The sequence below is a fragment of the Syngnathus scovelli genome, chromosome 6 (genome assembly GCF_024217435.2).
Source record: "Syngnathus scovelli strain Florida chromosome 6, RoL_Ssco_1.2, whole genome shotgun sequence".
In the NCBI taxonomy this organism is placed as follows: Eukaryota; Metazoa; Chordata; class Actinopteri; order Syngnathiformes; family Syngnathidae; genus Syngnathus; species Syngnathus scovelli.
Genome location: NC_090852.1, coordinates 9,365,200 through 9,388,543, shown reverse-complemented (window position 1 = coordinate 9,388,543; position 23,344 = coordinate 9,365,200). Strand labels below are relative to the sequence as shown.

Here is a 23,344-nt window from a genome sequence, read left to right as displayed (position 1 = left end):
GTGGAATTCATTCTGCTCCTGAGGAGCAAACGTGATTTGGAGTTTTATTTTGACAGCAAGCGGGATGTCAGCTGCATGTGCGCGACTGCGGACTTGACGTTGTCCGAGACAGAACAACCTGTTGCGACCTACTCTCCTCCGCAGTCTTTGCGCACACTTTGAGGAAGCAAGCACGGACGCGCGGAGCAAGTGATGGACTTCCCTTGAATTAACTTTGTTCGCTAATGCTTGATCGGATTTTGTCATTCCACACAATTAGGATTGGAGCTGTGCGTACCTGACAGTGGGGTAACGAAACTGTGGACCAAAGGCCGGGGAAAGGTGCGTGACTATTTGGAACGGATTTCGAGTGTTTTGCCACTTTCAAGTTTTACTTTTGTTTAGTGCAATAAGGTGACTGAACTTATTGGCTATGAATGGGAGTGTATGTGTTGACTAAGGACTTGTGCAACAATGACTTGCGCTATTGGTGGTGTGACCACGTGGGACATATTGTATAAATAAATTACGTGCGGTAATTAGTTTAAGAGCAGTAAGAAATTGGAATTTCAAGTTGAATGTTTTGATTTGCAACGTTTCAATTCAACCCACTCATGCTGTAAAATGATTTATTATTATTATTATTATTATTATTATTATTATTATTATTATTATTATTATTATTATACTGTAGTATGAAACTTAATGTCTTTCATCTGTCAGATGTTTCACAGTATGTTGTGTATGGATTGCGTTTTACTTCAGTGTTGCACTTTATAATGTCACTTTTTGCTAATTTAATCATTTGTTCAGGTGAGTGTCTACAGCAAGCAGAAACATGGTCCTCGGAATAGTGACGTGAACCAAGTCAAAATTGTCTAATGTATTTGTGTGTTGCTCTTATCCATAGTAGACAGGATACGCAATTTCCCACTGAAGTGATTGTAAAAAACAGTTTGTCGAGTTGATTGAGGGTCACCCTGTCACTTTTTGAACACCCTCCAACTTGGAGAAAATTTTAATACCTGTGGGATTACGATCATATTCACATAGATGTAGTATCCTTAGATCCATTGATACAAATTTTCCATTGGTCTGAATTGTTAACTATATAGAAGTATCTGTTTTGGAGGATGTTTGAGTCTTACAATGTCAATCAAAATCATTACTTTCACACCACAGTGAGCAAGTAACATGAGAAGCCATTGTTTATCTTATATCCAAAAATAGTTTCATGAAATAGGATGTACCCATATCCTGAACCTTACTCAACAATTGATCACTATCGTTGGCTGTTCGGCAAAAAATGCAAATCAGTTTGTAAGATAGAAACAGACAATGGGAAAGGAAGTGAAGCAAAAAGCTATCTATGACTTGTTCGTCCTGCTTGTATTATGAGTGTGTTGGGCAAGGTTCAAGTCAAGTCAAGTCAAGTTTATTTGTATAGCGCTAAATCACAAACAGTCTCAAAGGGCTTCACATAGACAAAATTTGACAATTATTCTCAAAGCATCCCCTGATCTTAAGCTCCCAAAAGGGCAAGGAAAAACTAAAAAAAAAAAAACAGCCAGGGGAAAATGAGAAACCTTGAGAAGGGACCACAGATGGAAGGATCCCCCTTTCAGGATCACCAGGTTGTAATGGATGCAGAGAGGGCACAAGTAATACATAATCTGAAAATCAATGAAAAAATGGATGTCGGCGGTGCCCTTGATTGTACTGGCAGTGTCTTCAAGGAGGTTGAGCTGCAGTTTCCTCATCTTGAATTGGTCCCCGAGAATCCAGCTAGCCGCTATCAGCTTTTGTGCCACCTAACCCTCCCTGGCTGGGGAGGGTTAGGGGGGGGGGGGGGGGGGGTCGGGGGGGGGGGGGGGGCCCTAGGAATTCACTGGGGAGCCAAGGGGGCGCTAGTCTGAAAAAGTTTGGGAACCACTGCTCTAGAACCTGCAGACATTGTCTTGGCCCTCGGTGTAACTAAAAGACTAGCGTTTTGCGAACGAAGGTTACGAGACGGAACATAAGGAACGACTAGGTCGACGAGCTATGAAGGCGCTAAGCCATGCAGTGATTTATAGGTTAGCAGAAGAACCTTGAAGTCACATCTTAAATGGACCGGGAGCCAATGTAATTTGGCTAATATTGGGGTTATGTGATCAAATATTCTTGACCGTGAGAGCAGCCTCGCAGCGGCATTTTGCACTAACTGTAGACTTTTGATACTGGATTTAGGAAGACCAGAGAATAATACATTACAGTATTCCAGGCGCGACGTGACGAATGCATGTATAATAGTTTCCGCATCCCCGGTCGAGAGGATCAGACGAATCTTAGCAATATTACGAAGGTGAAAAAACGCAATTCTGGTTATATTCTTAATGTGTTTTTGAAAGGAGAGCGTTTGGTCAAATATTACCCCGAGATTAGTTACAGTATCACTCTGAGTGATAGTTCGGTTATCTATAGTTATAGTGGTTTCCTTAAATAAGTGTTGATAACGAGTAGGACCAATTATCAACATCTCAGTTTTATCTGGGTTAAGACAAAGGAAGTTGAGAGACATTCATTGCTTGATTTCCGCAAGGCACGCCTCGAGATGACAAGGTTCCAGATGTGTGCAATTTTTTCACTAAAATCTGAGTGGATGGGATGGTAAACAATGACTTCTCCGTTGCAGAGGGGCAAGGTTACGAGCAGGTATTATCGGTCCCAAATGTTGATTGACAATTGATTAAAAAAAAAAAAGTTAAATGCTAATGTTAAAAATATTTACAGATGACTGGAATGATACACAAGATGGCTGTTGTAGAATTGGAATCTATTCCCTTAAATTTAATAAAAGGTATGGTTATAGATTTTTATTTTATTCGGTATTTTTTTTTGGGGACGGGGGGTCAATTTGTACAGAATTAACTGGAATAATAACTGTTCTGAGATGAAGACAGGACTTGATGGTAGAGGCATTTAGCATTTAGAAGCATAGAGCATTTTATTGACTCAAAGGAACGTTGGAATAATAGTTTATAGGTCAATAACTGTGTTTTGTTGCGTACTAACCAGTACATAGAGTCAAAGTCAATAAAGTGTGGTAGACAAAATTGCGAAAGAAAATGATGGAAAAAGAACATACGGTAATAAACATTTCATGGATGAGGGGAGAATCCAAAACCAAAATTAAATCTGAATTTATGTGTAAATGGCAAATGGAATAGAAGGCAGATGACAATGCCAGGGGGTGGCAAGTGTAAGAGTTGTATTCTAAAGGATCATTATTATGCCATGCCCAATTGAAGGAGTGGAAGTTTTTCAAGGGACAGTTGGCAACCATACTTATTGTGCGCCACGTTGAGGTTGCTAGGTATAACATTATGACATCAGAGAGGAGGTATGAACTCCCTGTTGAGTCCTCACATTATATCACATAAAAGAGCTGTCATCGTAAAGGGACTTCTTCCTAACCCTCCTGCCGTCACCGCCTTGTTGTAAAATCGTGATGGAGGAGCTTGCAAAGGTAAGAAAAAAAAAAAGTGACCCCGCATTCAATGGAGCGTAAGCTTGGTACCCCGTTGACACATCCTTGGTGTTTATTGCTGTTCTTTGAAAACCACGGTTGCATACTCTTGCACATGTTTTGGGTTTTCCTCGTCTTAGGGTCACTCCACTATAAAACATTCCACTTCTTTTGCAAGCTGGCTTCATGTCAGTCTGATTTTGAAACATTCCATACAGTACAAATGTGTTCACACGCAGTTTTGATTATAGGGTGAAATGTCATTATTTATTGACTGAAATTACACTAGGGTGAAATACATCTTTTATCGCACCAGTCCTGGAAGTTTTTCAGACACACGTCGCAGTGGATTGGAATTCTTCATATCAGACTGAAAAGTGCCAGGAGAATTCGGAATGGCGTACGCGTTTCTTCAGCACATTAGTCATTTCCTACTCCCCTGTCATTTAGAGACACCAAATAATTCAACTCAGATTTTTAGGCAAGCCTGTGAATGATTTTGCAACCGAACATGCGGTGAAAGCATCAACAGCCATTTCATGATCTCAACTGGCTGGCTGCTTGCCACATCTTACCGCTAGTCTCCTTTTCAACCTTGCGCAGAAGTCATTAGTCATGTTAACACGCTCCTTTGCTGTTTTATAAGCCACCAAGTTGCATCGTAATCACAGGAAAAATGGCTTTGAACAGTGTTGTTTTGACTTTAGCGGTCTCCTTTTTAAATGTAACTAATTAGCCTATAGGTGGCTGGTCTATAAGGGGCCATTAGTTTTTAACTATGGGCTGTTAACAGCAAAATCTGTTCTTGGCATTTAACCCAGTGGCAAATGAATTCATGAGAACTACAGACCACTTGAATGATTTCTTTAAAATAACGATAACTTTGAAAATAGTGTGTGTACAAAGTGCGTGAATCTAAGTGTATGAGCAATAGAGTGGGAATGAGACAACCAAACAAAACCAAAGACAAACAAGTTAAAGTATTTAAGAAGTGTTAGCTAAGGGCAGAGAGACAGTGATGATTTGTGAGAAGCACACTTAAACAGTGGGTAAGCCATGTGGATCCAATCAAGAGGATCCTCCCTGAAGGATCTACCAGAATCCACCCCAGTAGGACAGGGGAAGGGGCCGTGATACCAGTGTGCTGCTATCAGTGGCGCCTACAGAAATTTTTCATAGGCATGGATGATGATGAGAGCACAAATCTTCCCATGCTCCATTAAAAATTCATTCATTCATTTCAGTTTTCCAGAAGTGTAAAACTTCTTTTTGTCACATGCCACCCCATAGTTTTTTTCCGGAGGGCTGTTATGACTGTGAACCCAAATAAATGCATGAATGTATTCCATATTGATGTATTTTTTATTTTATATTATATTTTATTTTTTTATGTATATTTTGCAAGGATTTATGCCTCCTATGGCCTGCTGCCTAGATGAGAATCTTTTTTGCCTGGCACGTGGGCAAAATCGCACCCCTCTGTTAATGACAGGGAAAAAAAAACTAGAATAATAGTAGAAATAAAAATGTAACGCAGATCAACCAATGAAAATCAGATATCGCCTTTGTAATTGTATTCATTGATTTGCACAGACAAGGAAACAATATCAGAAAACCAATAACAGGAAGAGATTGTGTAGCTGAGATCAGGAAACAAAACCTGCTAGGTATAAATTAATAAAAACAATAATAAAAATTTATTACAATAAAAAACACAAGTTGTGTTTATTGAGTTTGACTCGTTGAATATGTTCTAAGCTTGGATTTAAAATCACATAAGGGTATATTTTCCTATTCGTGCCCAAGTTAATTACTTAACACGTATACCTTTCGAAACCTCTAAGGTGCGTAGATTCTCCCGTCTTGACCTCTGACACACATGCACACACCCACCTGCGTAACCGATGAGGACCAGCGCAGCCGCTGGCCAGGTATGACCAACTGAAATCCGAGTATACCTGCAAGTCCAGAACTGTGGAGTTTTGCTGAGACCTAAATTCCATTTGGAATATATTTCACACGATCAATGTGAAATTGACTTGCGCACTGATCCAGAAGTAAAATATTGTTTGTCCCTCTTGACATGCGTCACCGATAATACCAATTAATTTGATTCTGATTCAAACAAGGCAAACGAACGCCAGAAACCAAAACCTCCTGACCTGGTGAATGTCTTCAAAGTGTGAAATGTCTAAACTTGCCTTTTATCTTGATCTTTGCTCTGACACTCTGCATGGAGCCAGCCAAGTAGCATGCCTGTCAACCATATGCGTAGTTGGAGTTTCACAATAGTTCAGAGTTGACAATTTGCCAAGAGAAACTTCATCTGAAGGGAAAATAGTTCCTAAATCTGTCCATAATAAATGTCTAGATACAGTGAAACCTCTGCTTACGAACTTTTTTGTTCTATGTCCGGCTGCTTGCAGCTATTTACGCTAGCTTTCTTAGGCGACATGATTGACTATGAAACTACGGAGGAACTACAGAAGAACTTGTCAATATTCAAAGGGTAGAGACACGCACACACACATCACAACGTCACCTGACACGCTCTGACAGAGTCGCTCACGGGTCGAACATGTTTTGTAATGGAGGCAAAAAAATCTTGAGGCTCCAGTTCGTATCTCAAAACGCTTGTAAGTATAAACGTTCGGGTTGACTGAATTACCGTAATTTCCGGACTATAAGCCGCACCGGACTATAAGCCGCACCAGCTAAAATTCAGGGATATTTTAGTTTTTTTCTTATATAAGCCGCACCGGACTATAAGCCGCACGTGCACATGAGTTTTTTACAAAGAAAGACAGCACACAGAAAGCCGTAAAAATCCATAAATACGCCGCGCCGCCATTTAAGCCTCAGTAACCTTCTGAATAAAATGCATTAAAAGTTCACATTCATTACAACTTGTTTTTGGTGAGCAAAATGTCAGAAGAATTGAATTTAAATGCTGATTGATTAGGTTTTAATACAATGCAGATGGTCCAAACAGCGCCACTGCTTTGTGTAATTTCTGAGTCACATGGCAGACTAAGAGAAAGGGTTTAGAGCCCACCTAGCGTGCATTCCTACTAAAGCTCATAATAGTCACAAGCAACACAGCCAGAATAAGCAGCAGCCATAGTAGTGTTTCAAAATAGTATTTTTGTTGTTGTTTTTTTCTTCAAGATACCGCACAACAGTGGTCCACAGCCTTTTTACGAGTGTATAAAAGTTTTTAAGTCATCACAAAAATCACGAAAAAATCTTATATAAGCCGCACCTGACTATAAACCGCAGGGTTCAAAATTTTGGAAAAAAGTTGCGGCTTATAGTCCGGAAATTACGGTATTATGTTTTGGTTACCTTGTTAATGTTAACTGTTGCTTGGAATGAATGAACGGACGGGCGGACGGACGGACGGACGGACGGACGGACGGACGGATGGATGGATGGATGGATGGATGGACGGACGGATGGATGAATAATTCCTTGATTGAACAGGAGAATCTGGAGGTGATCAGGCTTTAATGTGGTCAGCGAAAATGAACTGAATATTGTGATTAGCCACAGTAAATTCATGATGTAACAAGTGCGACAACTCAAATATTTAATCACACAGGGTCAGGGCACTTTGAATGTTTTTTCCTTAATAAATTATCAGTTAAAAATGTAATATGTTTTCTTAGGCCGCCTTTGTCTGACCTTTAGATATTTAACTATTACGCATACATTTTAGAGTTGCTTGGTTAGCTGTAACATCTGCTTTGAAAATGTCAGACACAGATAAATACTTTTCGATACAGAAGGTTACGCATAATCCATTGTTTACATATGTGCCTTTTCATCTACGAAACTTTCAGTGAAGCTGCTGATAGAAATAAGTTGTGCACAGTGACATGCTGCCATTCTCTTCAGTTGTCTTGAACCAGGATGATGACTAAGTTCAAATATTGTCACACATCCTGAATCATCTTTTAGTTTTGTGATTCAATGAATAAAAGATGTCGTTATTTACGATGTTCTCAAAACAAGTCTGGATTGTAAACATTCCACATAAGTGCTGTATATGTGAGTGATCTTCCACTGGTGGCTTGAGTCCAAAATTAGATTTGGAGCAGTCAAATATTTAACGTGCTTCGCAGGTTGTCATTGCAAATTATTAAAAACATGTCTTTATATTTTTGACAAGCAACTATTAAAAATAATTTGGTGTATAAACACAACTTTCAGCATTATTTAAACAGCCTCTCACCTGCAAAAGGCCATTGCTGTTTTTATCCATGCCAAATTATCTAAGTAGCAAAATGTGACTAAATTTGACTTCAGCCTGTTGGAGCATTCGCATTGATTATGACTACAATTATTTAGTTCAGTGAGATTATTTGCATCTTGTCCATTGCTAATTGCATCTCCTATTTTATTTTCAGATTTCCTACTACAAAGGAAGCACGAGAGACAAAGCAAAATGAATTGCTGTCACCAGCATGTACAACAATTGAAATGAAGACTTGATGTCCGACCACTCATGTTTGGCATGCTGAACACCCCTTAAGAAGTCCCGCGACAGCAGTCTGCCAGACTTGCCCTGCATGTGTGGACACACATATATAGATATTTATATATGTGCCACAAATACATCAACACTGTGCTGAATTCAAAGCTCTCTGGAGCTGAGGAATTAAAACCAAGAGTATGGTCCAACGGTCCACCTCAGTCCGCCTGCTGGGAGCCCTCTTGGGTAAGATGCATTAGAAACACCTATAAGGTTTTCTTGTGCTTGCCAAAAATGATAAACGTAAATGTTTGATTCTGGAGAGAGACACTCCATTATTTATGATTTTATGCGATATGGTGATAGTGAAAGCTGACAGAGTTGCAGTCGGGGAAGGCTCATTTATAATTCACTGACAAACTGACTTTGGGTATCCGCTATAATTTTGCTTATATTTTGTGAAACTGTTTAGTGTGGCACTTTCAGGTAATATGGGATCTTGACTAACTGCAGTCTTCAGACATTTCATTGTCAACTTAAACAATGAAATGTTGACATAATAAGCATACATTGAACTTTAAAGACAATGTCAGCTCCAAAAGTTTCTTTGTGATAATATGTTCTCTGGAGTCAAAACACACGCCTGTGATTAATGTTTTGTTTGTGAACATGAATTAAACACCGGAATTTAGCCATCTCAGGGGGCAGCCATTTTGCCACTTGCCTAACTGCCCAACTGAAAATGACATCACAGTTGCCTGATCTCAGGTCACAACCAATCATGGCTCATCTTCAGCAAACCGGTGAGCCGTGATTGGTTGTATTTTTAATCCAGGCATCTGCATTTTTACACAATTTCTTTCAAAATGCTTGCTGAGGAAGAAAAAACATTAAATTCAACTCAAGTTATTTTTTACAGATTTCATTAATATTTTAGGTTTGTGTGAAATTTGGATCTTATTAGGCTACAAAATTCGGTAAAACCCTTGAAACACCCTGTATTTGTATTATTTTAAATGGAAAATATTTATGTTTTCAAGTCTGAACAAAAAGGAATTGATGGTGTTGGCTTCGGTCAACATGGGCAGCAGTTAAAATTTGAGTTGAAATACTTTCCAAATCTTTGTGCTGTAGGTCTTGAAAGAGCAACTTTGCTGTTGCACCACATGTTTAGAATGACTTACTCCAGCTATGCTTATGTATAATACAAACACACTTTTCATGCTGTCTATCAAATCCCATATCAATGTGTAACATATGGGTCGCATTGGCTTACAAATTTCAATCACTTCCACATGTCAAGTGTGTCTCTTGGAAGATCTGAGTACAGCCTTTTAGTATTGCTGATTCATCTGACCGTGCCTTGTGTGCATAAGCTACCATGTTTGAATACTTTAGAATGCTTTTGTACCCAAGGACCTCTTTTTTTGCCTTCACAGTTGTCAAGGTTGAGGTTTTCACCTGCCATGTTAATACTGCCATGAAACATATCAGGCTTGGAATGCATAACAACATGCCAGTCTATAGAATACGAAGACTAAAAGCATTTCTAGGACTGACTGTCACTCACAAATATTTTTATTAAAAATTATTTTATCGATTATCCCATCGATTAATCAAATAATCAAATAAAATGTTATTTTGCATTAAAGTGCATTGCAAAACCGTTCCTTCCTAGATTACTGCTCATTAACCAATTATTATTGTTCATTTGGTATTGTTTGGTAATTAAAAACAAAACATTTCAGCATTAGAACACATGAAGGATTGATGCTGTACTCACAACCATTTCAAACTGATTTAGTTACTAGTTCAGTCATTGTTTTTCCAAAGTAAAAGCACACATTTTCTATTGTCATAATTTGGTTTATCACATAATCACTCTGTCTTCACAAAGGACTACTGAAATCAGAGAATAATTATTTGCCACACAAGGAAAGAGCTCATCACGCGGATGCACACGTGGAAACACATGATTTCAGTCAGCAGTTGTGTTGCTGTACAAATTAAAAAAAAACCCACGTGTACAGTCCAAGGTGACAAACAAAAGTTATCCTTGACTCAGATGAGACAAAAGCTAATCTTTTCATAAACGCAAACAAGCAGCTGAAGGCAAAAAAGGGTCAACAAGGTATGAATTTGCAAAATGCTAATACCCGCTGTATCTTTGTAGTCCCACACAACACCAGTGTAGCTTTCCGCTGCCGATAAAGAAAAGTTGAGCTTGTTGATTTCTTTATTTGGTTAAAGCAAGTTTCCCTTTGTCTCTTTATTACTATTATATATATCCTCATCTCCTGTAAGCTGTTCAGGGGACACACTCTGGAAGGGGCTTTGTTGTCACCACACTTTACAACCTAGTTCTGTATGTCTTGACAGTGACATGTAATCTCGCCTGCTTTCTTCTAGGTCAGCCTCACTGCGAACCGCCTCAAGCAGTTTTTCTCATATTTTTTTTTTGGGGGGGGGGGGGTCGTGCTTTGAATGGATTGCACCACACATCAATCACACGCCAGTCATGTCAGAGAGGAAAGGCTCTACGCCTTGTATAAATTGCAAGAGCCCGGCACTATAAGCTTTAACACTTTGAGAAGGTATTTGACATAAAAAAGTAATAGTCACCAACTTGAAAGTTTCATATACACACGCCCGCAAGCCCCGTGTGGACAAGCGGTATAGAAAAAAATGGATGCATGGATGTGTGTGTGTGTGTGTGTGCGTGTGTGTGCGTGTGCGTGTGTGTGCGTGTGTGTGTGTGTGTGTGTGTGTGTGTGTGTGTGTGTGTGCGTGTGTGTGTGTATGGTTTTTTTTAAGCACTATTGTTTTGTTTATTAGCTTACTGCAATAACGTTTGTGCTTGATATTCTGCTAGGGGCTGTTCATGTCCTTGTTTTTCCATCAGTTCACATTGTTGGTGTTCATTTTGTCCTCATAGGCCTGTTTTTGCTCATGCCTGTTCTGATGGCACCAACACCCCCGAGCATGTGCACTCCCTTGAGGACGCTTAATGAAAAACTCAGCCACAGGCGACGTTATATGGTAAGAGAAGGATGGCGAGTTTACAACCGCGCCACATGAACTATTTTCTTGGAAGTTGAAGGCTGCCCAACAGCGGTGGTTCGGGTTCATAGTAGTGTAAACGGGATTCAAGAATCGTTTTACTGTGCTTTCTCAATCATCAATTGTGTCATTTTATCATTTTATCTAAATTGAAGACTTGCCCACAAGCTATTTTTATCGACAAACATAGCAAGGATCCTGAGCTCAGTTAACATAAAAAATAGTTGTTTTGACACTGTGGTCTGTCAAACATGTTTTTAAAGATGCTCTAAAATACAAATTTTAAGATGCTTTAAAGATGCTTTAAAAACCAAACACATTTAGGGTGGCTTAAGAATATTTTGCAATAAAATAGACTAACCGACGCCACTTTTCTTAAACCGGCGCAATTCAGTCAAACCAGATGTTTGTTAATATGGTGACAGCGGTTTGGACAGAAAAAAGAGAACAACATGACCTTGATTTCTGTAAAGATTACTTGCTCGATTGCAGAAGACATATGTGGAGGATGACCCTTTTGAAAGAATATTTTTTTCCCAATATTTAATGTTTTTGAGTATTTTTTCACAAATAGAATCAAATGATGCACTCAACACTGGCACAAGCACCGCTTGAGAGTTATCGGTAAATATTTAATGTACCGTAAATATTTTGGGATTAAAGATACTACCTAAGGAGATGTTTAGTCATCAGTGAGAGAAGCTCATTTATTTCAAGTAGCTAGCAGAGACACAGTATCTATAATGTAGGCCACAATTCTATTTTCCCTCTCACCACATACAGATTCTTATGCAAAAGCTAAATTTTACGAGCGTGTGTACTACATGTGGGGAGCCCACACATCCCCACCCCCGTATTTCTCGCTATATATGATAATAAAAAATCCGAGTTGGATGAGAAAGCGGTGGCGCATTCTCTTGCGGTCTCCATGGTGCTGGAGACATCTGTTTCATCGTATTTTAATATAAATATACACTCAAGGTACATCACCAAGATTAAACCAATCTCTTTGTATAAATTACAAACTTGAGATGTTTGTGTTGCAGAAGCACAACTTTCCTGTCAACTACACCATTAAGGTTCATCACGAGGAAGTTTTTAAACTATCAAACATCAGCAAAATGGTAAGCGCTTCAATACGTCGCTTGAGTGAGTCCACATTTCATTTCACTTTGTTTCTTTTTGTTAAACAGTTCTCAGCTCCTCTATCTTTTTTTATAGAAGTTACGGGTGGAGAACCTGGAAGAAAATCACCTCCAGAGGATGTGGTTCCTTGTTAACCACAGCGTGTTGAAAAGGGTAAGTACTTATTTTTGGGCTAACTTTGATGGTCAATATCATCTGTGAGGGGTGGAAATGCAGTAGTACCTGGAAGTTCCTCAACCGTAAATGTGAATGGTCACCGACGTATGTGATGTCACGTGATCACCACACTCGAACCAATCTCGTCAAGTCTTTTGCGGATGGCTTTTTGCATGACCTTTGACTGAAATAGACCAGTGGCAAGGAAAGTACTTGACGTGCCTTCAACAAGACTGCCGCTATACTTGGCGTCAATCTTCAGATAGTTGGATGGTAATTGTCTGCCTATCAGGGTGAGCAAGGCATCACGACTTGACAGCACTATTTACAACCGAAATTTCAAAAGTATGTTAATTTATTCTCAACGGTACAGTCCCTTCAGATCATGCCGTTTGTTTTGGCTGCACTGCTTCGACTATGTTGCTGTCGATGTAACCATGTTTTTGAGGCAATCAAATTTCAGCCTACATGCGTTAACCATGTTAATCAAATCTGCCCACAGCCTTCAGAATCTGTAGTGCGGGTTGATGAAACCGGTGGGATTGTTTCTGAAAGAATCAGATTGCAAATTCAGGTCAAAGGGAAAAATCAGCTAGTCTTTTTTAAACCACACATGCAATATGTGTAATTTAACAGTGTAAACTCTTCCATGTTAAAGGTCACTTGAAAGGAATGCACAAGTGTCTCTTTTAATTATATGCATCTTCTCTTCAGTATTCAAATGTTAATTGCTGATGACACAACTCTCCACTGCTCTGGTGAAAGCTGGAACGGCCATTGAAATTGAATTAAATTTGTCAAAAACCGGTATGACATATGTTGTTGCTTGGTTTAAAAGAACCCGAGCGTTATGGTTGGAAGGGAACGGCTGTTGTAAAAAATAGAAGTATGTAGAAAACAAAAAGCACATGTGTTTGTGGAAGGATCAATGGATGATGTTGGAAGTGATTTGTAAAGAGCTTTGTTTAGTGGACACAACATTTGTTTAGAAAGAAATCACATTTGAAGAAAATTGCTGAGATCTGTGGTAAGTGACGAGAAAGAAAAGACAAAAGAAGCATTGAGGGGGATTCTAGGAAGGAAAACTAACATCTAATTTAAGAAAGGAGAAAAGGAGACTTCAGGGTGTTGCTTTTAGATAAGTAACAAAGTACAATAATACTCTAATTTGCCACAACAGTAGTCATACAACTGTTAATATATGATTTTGGAGTTGTAATTTTCAATCATAATAATCCCATCATGTTAAGTAATTTAGATATTTTATAGATTAATGATGATCTAAATCAGGAGTAGGCAACTCTGTTGTTCAAGAGCCGCCGTCCTGTCTGTTTTAGACGTTTCCCTCCACATTAACCTACTCAGTTGATTTACCTAATTCCTATCAGCTGTTCTGGAACCGGATACTCCGAGTTTCCCATCTCAAAGTAAGTCAACCTCGAGCTCACGATTAGACTCCAAGTTCACTGATTCAAAACATAGCAAAACTAAAATCGAACCAAAACCAAATTCATTAAGCACAGAACATAGATCCACCTTTCTGCTGGTAAAATTCAAGGCCTGGTGCTGCTGGTTCCGCTTGTACCAATGCCTGATGTGGCCACTTAAGCTGTATGCCATCACTTTGCCAACAGACTTGAAATCAGATGTAAAAGCCAACGATTACTAAATCAGGAAGTGGCTGGGCCTCCCCTGTTACTTGAACAAAATGGCACTAAAGCTTCAACTGAAATCCATCTGTCCTGGCTTCAAGCAGCAGAAAATGAGGCTGCGGTTCAAGTTGAGATACTCCTGATTCTAAAATCCATCATAATGCAAAGCCCAGGTTTGTACTATAAAGAAGTGTCACGTTAGCAAGTAGTCAACCACGTCAATGACAGCCTCAAAAGCCAAAAGATCTTAAGAATGCAGCATAATGGAAGGCCAACAAAGATGTGGTCCAAGACCACAGATCATCTTGTTTTGGAAGTTGAGAATGTGGAGGTGGAACTCAATTATGATCACAGCTAGGGAGATGGACTACTGTGAAGGCAACGGTGAAAAGTGTAACGATGTGGGCAGATGAAGCCTGCCAGAATGTCAACTTGCAGAACAATAAAGTGAAATAATAAAGAAATTCCTTTGAATACAAACTTCAGACATAAAATGTTAACACTGAAAAACATATAATGGAAAACATAAACAAGATTTAGATTGAATATAAGTCAGCTGGGATAGGCTCCAGCACGGCCATGACCTTTGTTTTGATTGACGGTACAGATAATGGATGGATGATAGTAACAAAGACAAATTCACACCAAAAAGGTCCTTTGGTCTGCTTGTTTGGAGCGGACTTTTTTTTTTTTGGTTTGGTGCGGTTAGTATTCACGCTGTCCTTTCTGCTAGTGAATTTCAGTCTGTATATACATCAACGCATGTGATGATTGGTGCTCCCATTAAACAGAAATGATTAGGGCAGTTGAGAAATGGAGGAAAACATAGAGGTCAGATTTCTCAATTGGACACAGTGAAGAGCATGAGACTTAAGAGGTTCCATTTGGATTTAGCACAACAGTAAACATTAAATCATCTCATACAGTAAGTGCGGGTCAACAATAAAACTCTGAGTCAGATATAACGTACAGCCTACCACAACTCTCTCCAATCCATCCATTGCTTTTCTTTTTTTGGTTGGAAACGCATTTGCTTACAATTAATTAGAATTTTAAATTGCTAATTTCCAACCAAGACATAACAACACAGATATAACGGACTTAATGACACTGAAAAGAAGTATTAAAATAAAAATAACACTTCAAAGGTAATTTCACGTCACAAGAAAAAAGGCCTGGAATGAAAAAAGTATGAATGTTACAGTATTAACTAATCATATGCTATTACAACTGCCATGTATTACATTTTTGTAGCACGTCCTTAAATCCAAATGAAATTCCCAGATCATCCGAGTGATGCCAGAAAGACATCCTTCGCGTCCCTACACATCAGAGTTGGAGAGACGTCTGCAAGATGCCGAGGGAGTCTTTGTGCAGTCGCATCCTCCAGAGGTAAGACAGCGGTCATCCTTCTCTGGCATGTTTGTATTAAGTGGCTACTTGAAGAAATTTAACACAATTGAGTTTGCCACGGAGCGCAAGACTCCGAGGGCATTTGGAAGCACAGGAATGTCACATTGATCCTATTTATGATTATTAGGGAGGAATAGAGGGATGGACCCTTGGGGTAATCAGGATAGGACAGTTGTTATCAGGAGATACAGTTTGACTCTTTTTATGATTACTTCAAATTATACATACATCGAACCAGCAGCTGCTGCTAGAGACGTTGTCATATAACTGTGGAAACGCAAAAAAAAAAAGTGTTTATTATAATTTTGTGATACACTTTTACTACATCGGCTCAAAAATCACCTCTGGAGAGCCTAAAGACTTTTCTGCGTTTTTTTTTTTTTTTTTAATATATATATATACAATTTCTGTTTTCATTAGCCGTTTGCTATTGTGCAATTTGCATTTTGTGTTTTTCAGAGGGCAATGAAAACCACAGACACAGACAGATTCTCAAGAGTCCAAGAGTCTAGTCCTCCAAGGCAGAAAACTTGCATGATCTAACAAATTAAAGACGATACATAGTAACAACAACATAACATAAACATGCAACATAAAAGGACTCACAAGAGGAGGGAATAATAGTGGTTTTAGGGTAATTTTTTGATAGAAAAACCCTCAATTGAAAAAAAAATAAAAAAGACAGTGGGGAAAAATCATTGAGACAGCATGAAAATCAACTTAATAATTGATTCGGTGAAGTCAAATTAATATCTCTGCAAGGGTTATTATTTTGGTGTTTCCAGTTGTACTTTTTTTAATTCTTTTTTTTCATTGTTCCGCAGTCAGACCTTTTTTTATTAGCTACATTCTATTACACCTTAGAACACAGGCAATTGTCCTTTGTCAAGTCAAGTTTATTTACATATATAGCTCTAAATCACAAGCAAGTCTCAAAGGGCTTCACGTGTACTACAAAAATTGACAATTATTCTCAAACATCCCCTGATCTTAAACTTGTCAAGATTGATCATAATTGGGACAAAAACAGTTGTTCTGGAAATGAAATTCTATAGGTTGCCAACTCTGCAATTGATGATCTCTTATTGGTATGTTTGTCTTTTGCAATTACAATTGCGCTTCGACCCAAGAAAAAAAAAATTGTGTATCTGGGGAAAAAAACTTATTTCAAGCCTTGTATATATGACCAATGTATTGTCACGCTCTCATGTAACATTCCTCATCTGCATTATTTGGTAATAATTGTGAGTACTAGATAAACCCTACTAAGTTTTCAATGGGTAATTATTTCAATGACCCAAAACTGCGGTTCATGAAACCAAGATTGACCTCAAATAGATACTGTCGTACGTACCTAAAAACTTAACTTCTCGAAATGTGGTAGTTATTACTGAATGCAATTTATGTGTTCTCAATTTAGCTGCTAATCTAAATAAGAATTTAACCTCAAATAACATTTTGATTTAATCTGATATAATTCAAATAATGTTGCTGACTCTCTTAATTGGTCATGAGTGAGCTCCCTGTGTATGTTTTCATTTAATTTGTATGTTTAATTCTAGAACAAGGTGAGGCTTTTTATTTATTTTATTTATTTACATACGAACTTACAATTCAGATTTGTTTGTCATGCAAAAATGCAATGACTAAAAACTGTGTGTTTGTGTTTAGCTTTTCCAGCAGGAGCTTCCAGTCGCAATCCAAGATATTTGGGATTGTTTAACAGAAGAGTCAGACAGAGTGCCAGAATCCAGCTGGAGGATTGCTACTCCAAAATCACTTTTGGACAATTTCTGTCGCACCATGCATTGCCTCTTCAGTGAATGCTTTGCCACCACAGAAACACATGACCGTGAGTATCAGACAACTAAGTCCATCGGTAATAACTTAGAATTTAATGTCAATTCTCTTTTACCGTATTTGTAAGCATGATAAAAGATGTAAAAATTATTGTTTTAGTACCTGTGCAGATTCACTTCTCCGCCTGTGAAGTCATATTAGCATTGGAAAACATGCCTCAAGTCACACAAACATTTCAGATGTTGAATCAACCATCTTGTTCTGTCATTAAATATTTGAAATACTCTTGTGATCTTTGTTCATTAACATGACAAAAATTGCTCCTCAAAATTCAAAAGTTGCGCCACAAACACTGGTGTCAGACCCAAATGTAATTCTTCCATGGACTGAAAAGGCAGTCTTTAATGTTCATTGTCTGAATACTCAATGTTTGAAAGTGACGTGTCATGCGCAATCTGCCATTGTCAATATGTGGCAGCAGACCATGTGTTGTACAAGTTTTTGATTTGTGGAGAACACAACAACCTTTGAGTCTTCCAAAAATATACCACTACTGAAGGCCACTTCCTTTTTGAGCAAACTTGCAAAGCAGTAAAACAATTACTGGAACATTTCAAGCACTTGTTAAAATCCTAATAATATGTGGTTCATTGACTGTGCTTTTTTGTTGTTCTGGAGCTCTTTTTGTTAAGATCACTTGTGACTTGCTGTGGGCCAAGCCGAACCTTCGCACTCTATGCACATGTGTTTTGAAAATAAGCACAGTGACCATGCAACATCCTGAAAAACAACAGTTCAATAGAGAAAGTGATTGTTTGGATATCTGGACTGTGTTATTCTAAAATGAAAAACACTGACAATCTTAGAATCAGACATTTAAGAATTTGTTATTATCATTTGTACATTTTTTATATTTACCAACTCTTGTGATCAAAACAGACTTTTCTTTTGAGGGTGTGGGGGCGTCACGGTGCTCGACTGCCCCTGCCCAATGACTGCTGCACCCGCGACCCCTGTGGGAACAAGCAGTACAGAAAATAAATGGATGGATGGATGGATGGATGGATGGATGGATGGATGGATGGATGGATGGATGGATGGATGGATGGATGGATGGATGGATGGATGGATGGATGGATGGATGGATGGATGGATGGATGGATGGATGGATGGATGGTACTCAATGGAAAAACGGTTACACACTCAACCGAAAAACAACAACAAAAAAACAAAACTACTCGTCGACTTAATTCCATTAAATGGTCACTGCTCTTATGATGTTTTGCGAGACTTTAGAGGCATATTTTTTTGTTTCACATTTTGTTTTTTGCCGCAAATGCAAACATACTGTTTTGATTTGAACTTTTTACTTCCATGCGTAATATGAAATTCTTAAGTTCTCACAATTTTTTTCATTTTTTATTTTATAGAATTGGATTCCTCCCATTGTCGTAAAATCAAGAAGAAAGTCTCAACGGCAAATAGCTGAGAAGAGGCCAGTGGGGTGAGGTGGTTCCTCGTCTGAATAGGTATTTTCTTTGACCTTCAGGGATCTTGAAGGACAATCCACTTTAACTTTTTTTCCTCAAAGCCTGCTGGATAATATGATATATATCGTTTGGCCTTAATATCTCCTCAGAGATTTGTTCATATTGACATATAATTTACCAGATGCATGATATATATATGACCTAAATTATTTGCCAAGATGGATGGGGTCAAGTCAAGTCAAGTTTATTTGTCCATCTGGAATGTGGCACACGCTGCAACCTGCCTTATCCACACCGCAGGGTGCACTTAAAACTCTGGAGGACAATGCTTGCCCAACCATCCGGCTTGAAAAGCCCACCATGTGTTCTTGTGTAGGTGCCTGCCTGGTTCATGTCAAATGAGCCTATTACAATGTGCTTCACGTTGGATTTATGATATGACCGGCTGACTTTACACCACAATCATATTGGTGAACTCTGCTTTGCAACCATATTCTTGGTGACTGCAATGTCTGTGAACTCCCTCTCAAAAGACAGGCTACTTACCCCACCCCCGCCCAGGTTCTGATGGTAATAAAAGCATAATTGCTTTTATGCTTTTATTACCTATATTGTTCTGTGTGTTATCCATGAAAAGTATTTTATTCTGAACATTTGCTGTGCACAAAGAGACTCAGGCAATGACAAACAAATAGTAATAAATCTGTCCAGCTTTTATGTTTTACTGTGCATTTACTTTGCATTAGAAGAGCCTTGACAGACATGATTTCAGGAGAATATGTGCAAAAATGAGTCTGAATTTTCATGGTTGGATTGTCAGTGGTCTAGCAAATTATGTTGTTGTTTTTTTCAGTATCTATTTCACATGCATCATTGTGCACTGTCAATGTGGGTCATACAACTGTATTTACAAGCAATGGATTAGAAAAATTACATTTACATTTTTCTTTTTACTTATGCAGTATAAGCAAATTTGTCCTTTTGTAAGCCATGTTTTTCTGTTTAGTTTGTGGAATATTAATGCTCCAAAAACGAATGTTTTCCAACCAAAGATTGCACAGCGTAAAATAAAGAACAGAATGTGATATTCAGAAAAAGTAGAACACTTTAAATATACAGCACAATGTTGTGTCATTTTGTCAAAAAAAAAAAAAAACTCACCCGAGTACTGATAAATAACTCCAGAATGACATCATAAGTGTTTGTAAAGACTTACAATATATATTATTATAAAGATTGACTGCTTACAATATATATTATTATAAAGATTGACTGCTGCATCTTTGACATCTGGATAAAATTACAACTCAAGATAGAAATATTACACTTAATTCTTCTAACATGACTTTAATCTCATAATTTTACCACTGTGTCACCATAACATTGCTTCTTTTTTCTTTTAATATTATAAGTATTTGGAAAATATTAAGCTGCAAGTTATTCTACAATAAATGAAGCCTCACCATAGTGAAGTTACCTACCAGAAAAATATTGCAAGCTAAGGTCAAATAAAATGACAAAAGCATTCAAACTACTTTAAAGCTTTTTTCACATCAAACCAGCTTTATTCCAAGTCTTTTCTATCTTGTGATCAATAAAACTGTGAGACAATAGGTTCAAGTGTTTATTAAAGAGTTCAACAAAAACAGAAAACAAACACTGGGCCTCATTTTAACATTTGCGCATAAGTCTTTTTTTAGAGTATTAAAAAAAAAAACGTGTATTGAATGTTGAAGGTGATCCAACAAAAATGTTAAGCACTTATGTATATACACTGCTCAAAAAAATTAAAGGAACTGGAGTATGAAGGAATTGACACAATTGAATGGCCCTCACAATCACCTGATCTAAACCCGATAGAACACCTCTGGGACATAATGTTTCGGTCCATCAGACGCCGCCAGGTTGCTCCTCAGACTTTAAAGGAGCTTGCTGACGCCCTTAGGCAGATCTGGGAGGACATCCCACAAGACACCATCTGTTGTCTCATTAGGAGCATGCCGTGACGTTGTCAAGCATGCATACAAACTCGTGGGGGCCACACAAGATATTGAAAATAATTTTGAGTTGCAGAAATTGAATTTAGGCAAAATGGATGATGCTGCCACTTTTCACTTTGATTTTTGGGGTGTCTATATACTGAGCCCTCTGTAGGCTGAAAACGTTTATTTCCATCAAAAGATGTGGCATCCTTTTGTTCCTGAGACATTAAACTGTCTATCAGTATAGATATCCAACTTTTTTTTTCACCATTGAAATCTGATGTGTTTTCAAAGTGTTCCTTTATTTTTTTGGAGCAGTGTAGTTATTATGTTAAATCCATGTCCAATAATAAATTATGACAAATTACATGATTTATTTTTTGCATTTTCTATATTTTTGTGTACTTAAATAAAGCAAATAAAAATCTACTGATAGTGCAAACAAGTTACTATTCTTAATCTATCAATATAATTAACGTATGTTCAAGTTTTAAAATGTGTGATGTGTCAGAAAAGTTCCAGGCTACATTCACAAAAGGTATACAGGTTGTCCCCTTCAATGTAGGCCAGACGATTAACCAGCGCGTCGACAAAAGACATCCTGTGCCATTTGCTACATTCAGTTTCTGAGAAAAATTGAGATTGGGGCATGACAATTTATTGTTGCTTTTCCCATTATCATCCATCCATCTGTTCACCCTGGGCATCCCACAGAGGAAAACATTGCATTACTGGAGTAATCTCGCACTCACCAAACCTAGCTCTGTGGAAATTTGTCTTCTTTTCCAAGCTCCATTTTAAAGATGTCAAGATGGCAGGGATGAAAGTTATGGAGAATCCTGGAAGAATCTAGTGTGCATGAAGGCATGGCACAGAATAGAGATTATGATAACATGTACCGTAATTTTTGGACTAAAAGTCGCTCCGGACTATAGGTCGCATTAGCCATAAAATACCCAATAACGTGAAAAAAAACATATATAAGTCGCTCGGAGTATAAGTCGCATTTTGGGGGGGAAATTTATTAGACAAAATCCAAGACCAGACATGAACGAGCAACAACAGGCTAAACGATAGGTACGTCTGCTAACGTGACTTAAACACAAACGAAGAGCTGAGAACGGGCCTGACGTAACTTATTACGATATTCAAAAAAACTATTACATAAATAACACGCTAATAAAACCATCTGTGTCACTCCAACTCATTAAATCCATCGATCGTCCTTTGTCAACAATGGGTGCGCGCCGCTGACGGCGCTTGCACTTCAAAATATTCCACAGGCCCATATAACGATATATAATTAGATATCAAATAACTATTATATAAGCAATAGTATTATCAACCCATCTGTGCACTCGAAATCATTAAATCCATTGATAAAATTCCTCGTCCTTTGTCAACAACGCCGCGCGTGCGCCCTGACGTCAGCCTCGTCGTTATTCCACAGATCTACTATATAACTATATTGTAGCGTTAACAAAGTTCAAGGAAAGACGTGGGTTTGGTAAACGGCTTTTTATTTAACAAAACAAACTTCCAGGCGTGTGGCGGCGTGGACTTCCAGCCACGGAAGTGGAAGAGAGCTCCTTAAATCCTTCAAACTCTTCATCCTCCGTGTCACTTAGAAACAAAGCCGCAAATGATGCCGGTAGTACGTGGGGCCCTTCGTCATCTTCGTCATCCCGTGATCAATCTTTGTCCTTTTTGTAAACAACCGCCGCGCCGCGCTGCTGACGTCACTTGAAATTCAAATTACAGTAATCCCTTGCTACATTGCGGTTCATTTATCGCGGTTTCACTTTTTTTTTTTTTTTTTTTTTTTTTTTTTAAAAACACAAGTCGCTCCTTATTATAAGTCGCCCCTCCATCCAAACTATGAAAAAAAACCGCGACTTATAGTCCGAAAATTACGGTAATATGAATTTCAAATATAAATATGTAGTGATGCCAATCCTGGAACTTTTTTGACACATGCCCTATGTGTCAGTCGTTATTGTCATTGGTCATATTTTGGATCTGACATCAACTGTATTGTTTCTCATACCTTTTCGTGTACAATGTGTACAATAATTGCTGAACCATGTGTATTGAAGTACATGCAGCTTGGGTTTTTGCTCACACTATCAATCACATCACTCAAATGCGATGATACGTATTTGTCACGAGTGTTTTTAAAGTGTATCGAAAAAAGAAAAAAAATTAATCTTGAAGTGCTATTTGCAACCTCTGAATGACAATGGACAACATAAATATGCCTGCAAAAACAATGTTTGCTTGTTTTAAACATAGATCACAGGTTACTGAATTTATTTATTTTTGGAAATGTATAATGCTACTGTATGTGACAATACGCTTATGAAAGAAGTATAATTAAATTGTTATTTTTATCAACTAAAGTTGTGTCTATTGTGCTCAGAATTGAGCACGATAATATTTCATTACATAATAAAACAGATCTTTCCACTTTTAAGTACTGTATTGTCAAATTCTTTGTGACATTACATAAACATCAGCTAGGAAATACATTTTATAAAGATATAATATCACATTATATATATATATATATATATATATATATATATATATATATATATATATATATATATATATATATATATAGCGCCGGGAGAGAAAAAAAAATCTGCAGCCATCACTGTAAAGCATGTAAAACTGTGCTTTAA

At 38.0% G+C, this 23,344-nt stretch overlaps 1 protein-coding gene across 3 annotated transcripts; it reads left to right on the top strand.

Moving 5' to 3' along the window:
- Positions 1 to 109: 109 nt before the first annotated feature.
- il34 (interleukin 34) lies at positions 110 to 23,133 on the top strand. Of its 3 annotated transcripts, none has more exons than XM_049723200.2 (8): positions 110 to 321; positions 7,897 to 8,207; positions 10,897 to 11,000; positions 12,068 to 12,145; positions 12,243 to 12,320; positions 15,260 to 15,367; positions 17,060 to 17,240; positions 18,619 to 23,133. In XM_049723200.2, exons 2-8 carry the CDS (start codon positions 8,162 to 8,164, stop codon positions 18,675 to 18,677), a joined length of 654 nt encoding a protein of 217 aa, XP_049579157.1. In that variant the 5' UTR covers positions 110 to 321; positions 7,897 to 8,161; the 3' UTR covers positions 18,678 to 23,133. The 3 variants fall into 3 exon arrangements, with proteins under 3 accessions (XP_049579157.1, XP_049579159.1, XP_049579158.1); XM_049723202.2 differs by lacking the exon at positions 110 to 321 and adding an exon at positions 1,895 to 3,487; XM_049723201.2 differs by lacking the exon at positions 110 to 321 and adding an exon at positions 3,534 to 6,982.
- The last annotated feature ends 211 nt before the right edge of the window (positions 23,134 to 23,344 follow it).

What these genes read in the sequence shown, in the direction of transcription:
- il34 (XM_049723200.2), top strand. Translation starts at nt 8,162, where the DNA reads ATGGTCCAACGGTCCACCTCAGTCCGCCTGCTGGGAGCCCTCTTGG. An exon ending in CCTGCTGGGAGCCCTCTTGG is followed by an intron (nt 8,208 to 10,896) that starts GTAAGATGCATT and finishes TTGTCCTCATAG; the next exon opens with GCCTGTTTTTGCTCATGCCT. An exon ending in ACCACAGCGTGTTGAAAAGG is followed by an intron (nt 12,321 to 15,259) that starts GTAAGTACTTAT and finishes TGAAATTCCCAG; the next exon opens with ATCATCCGAGTGATGCCAGA.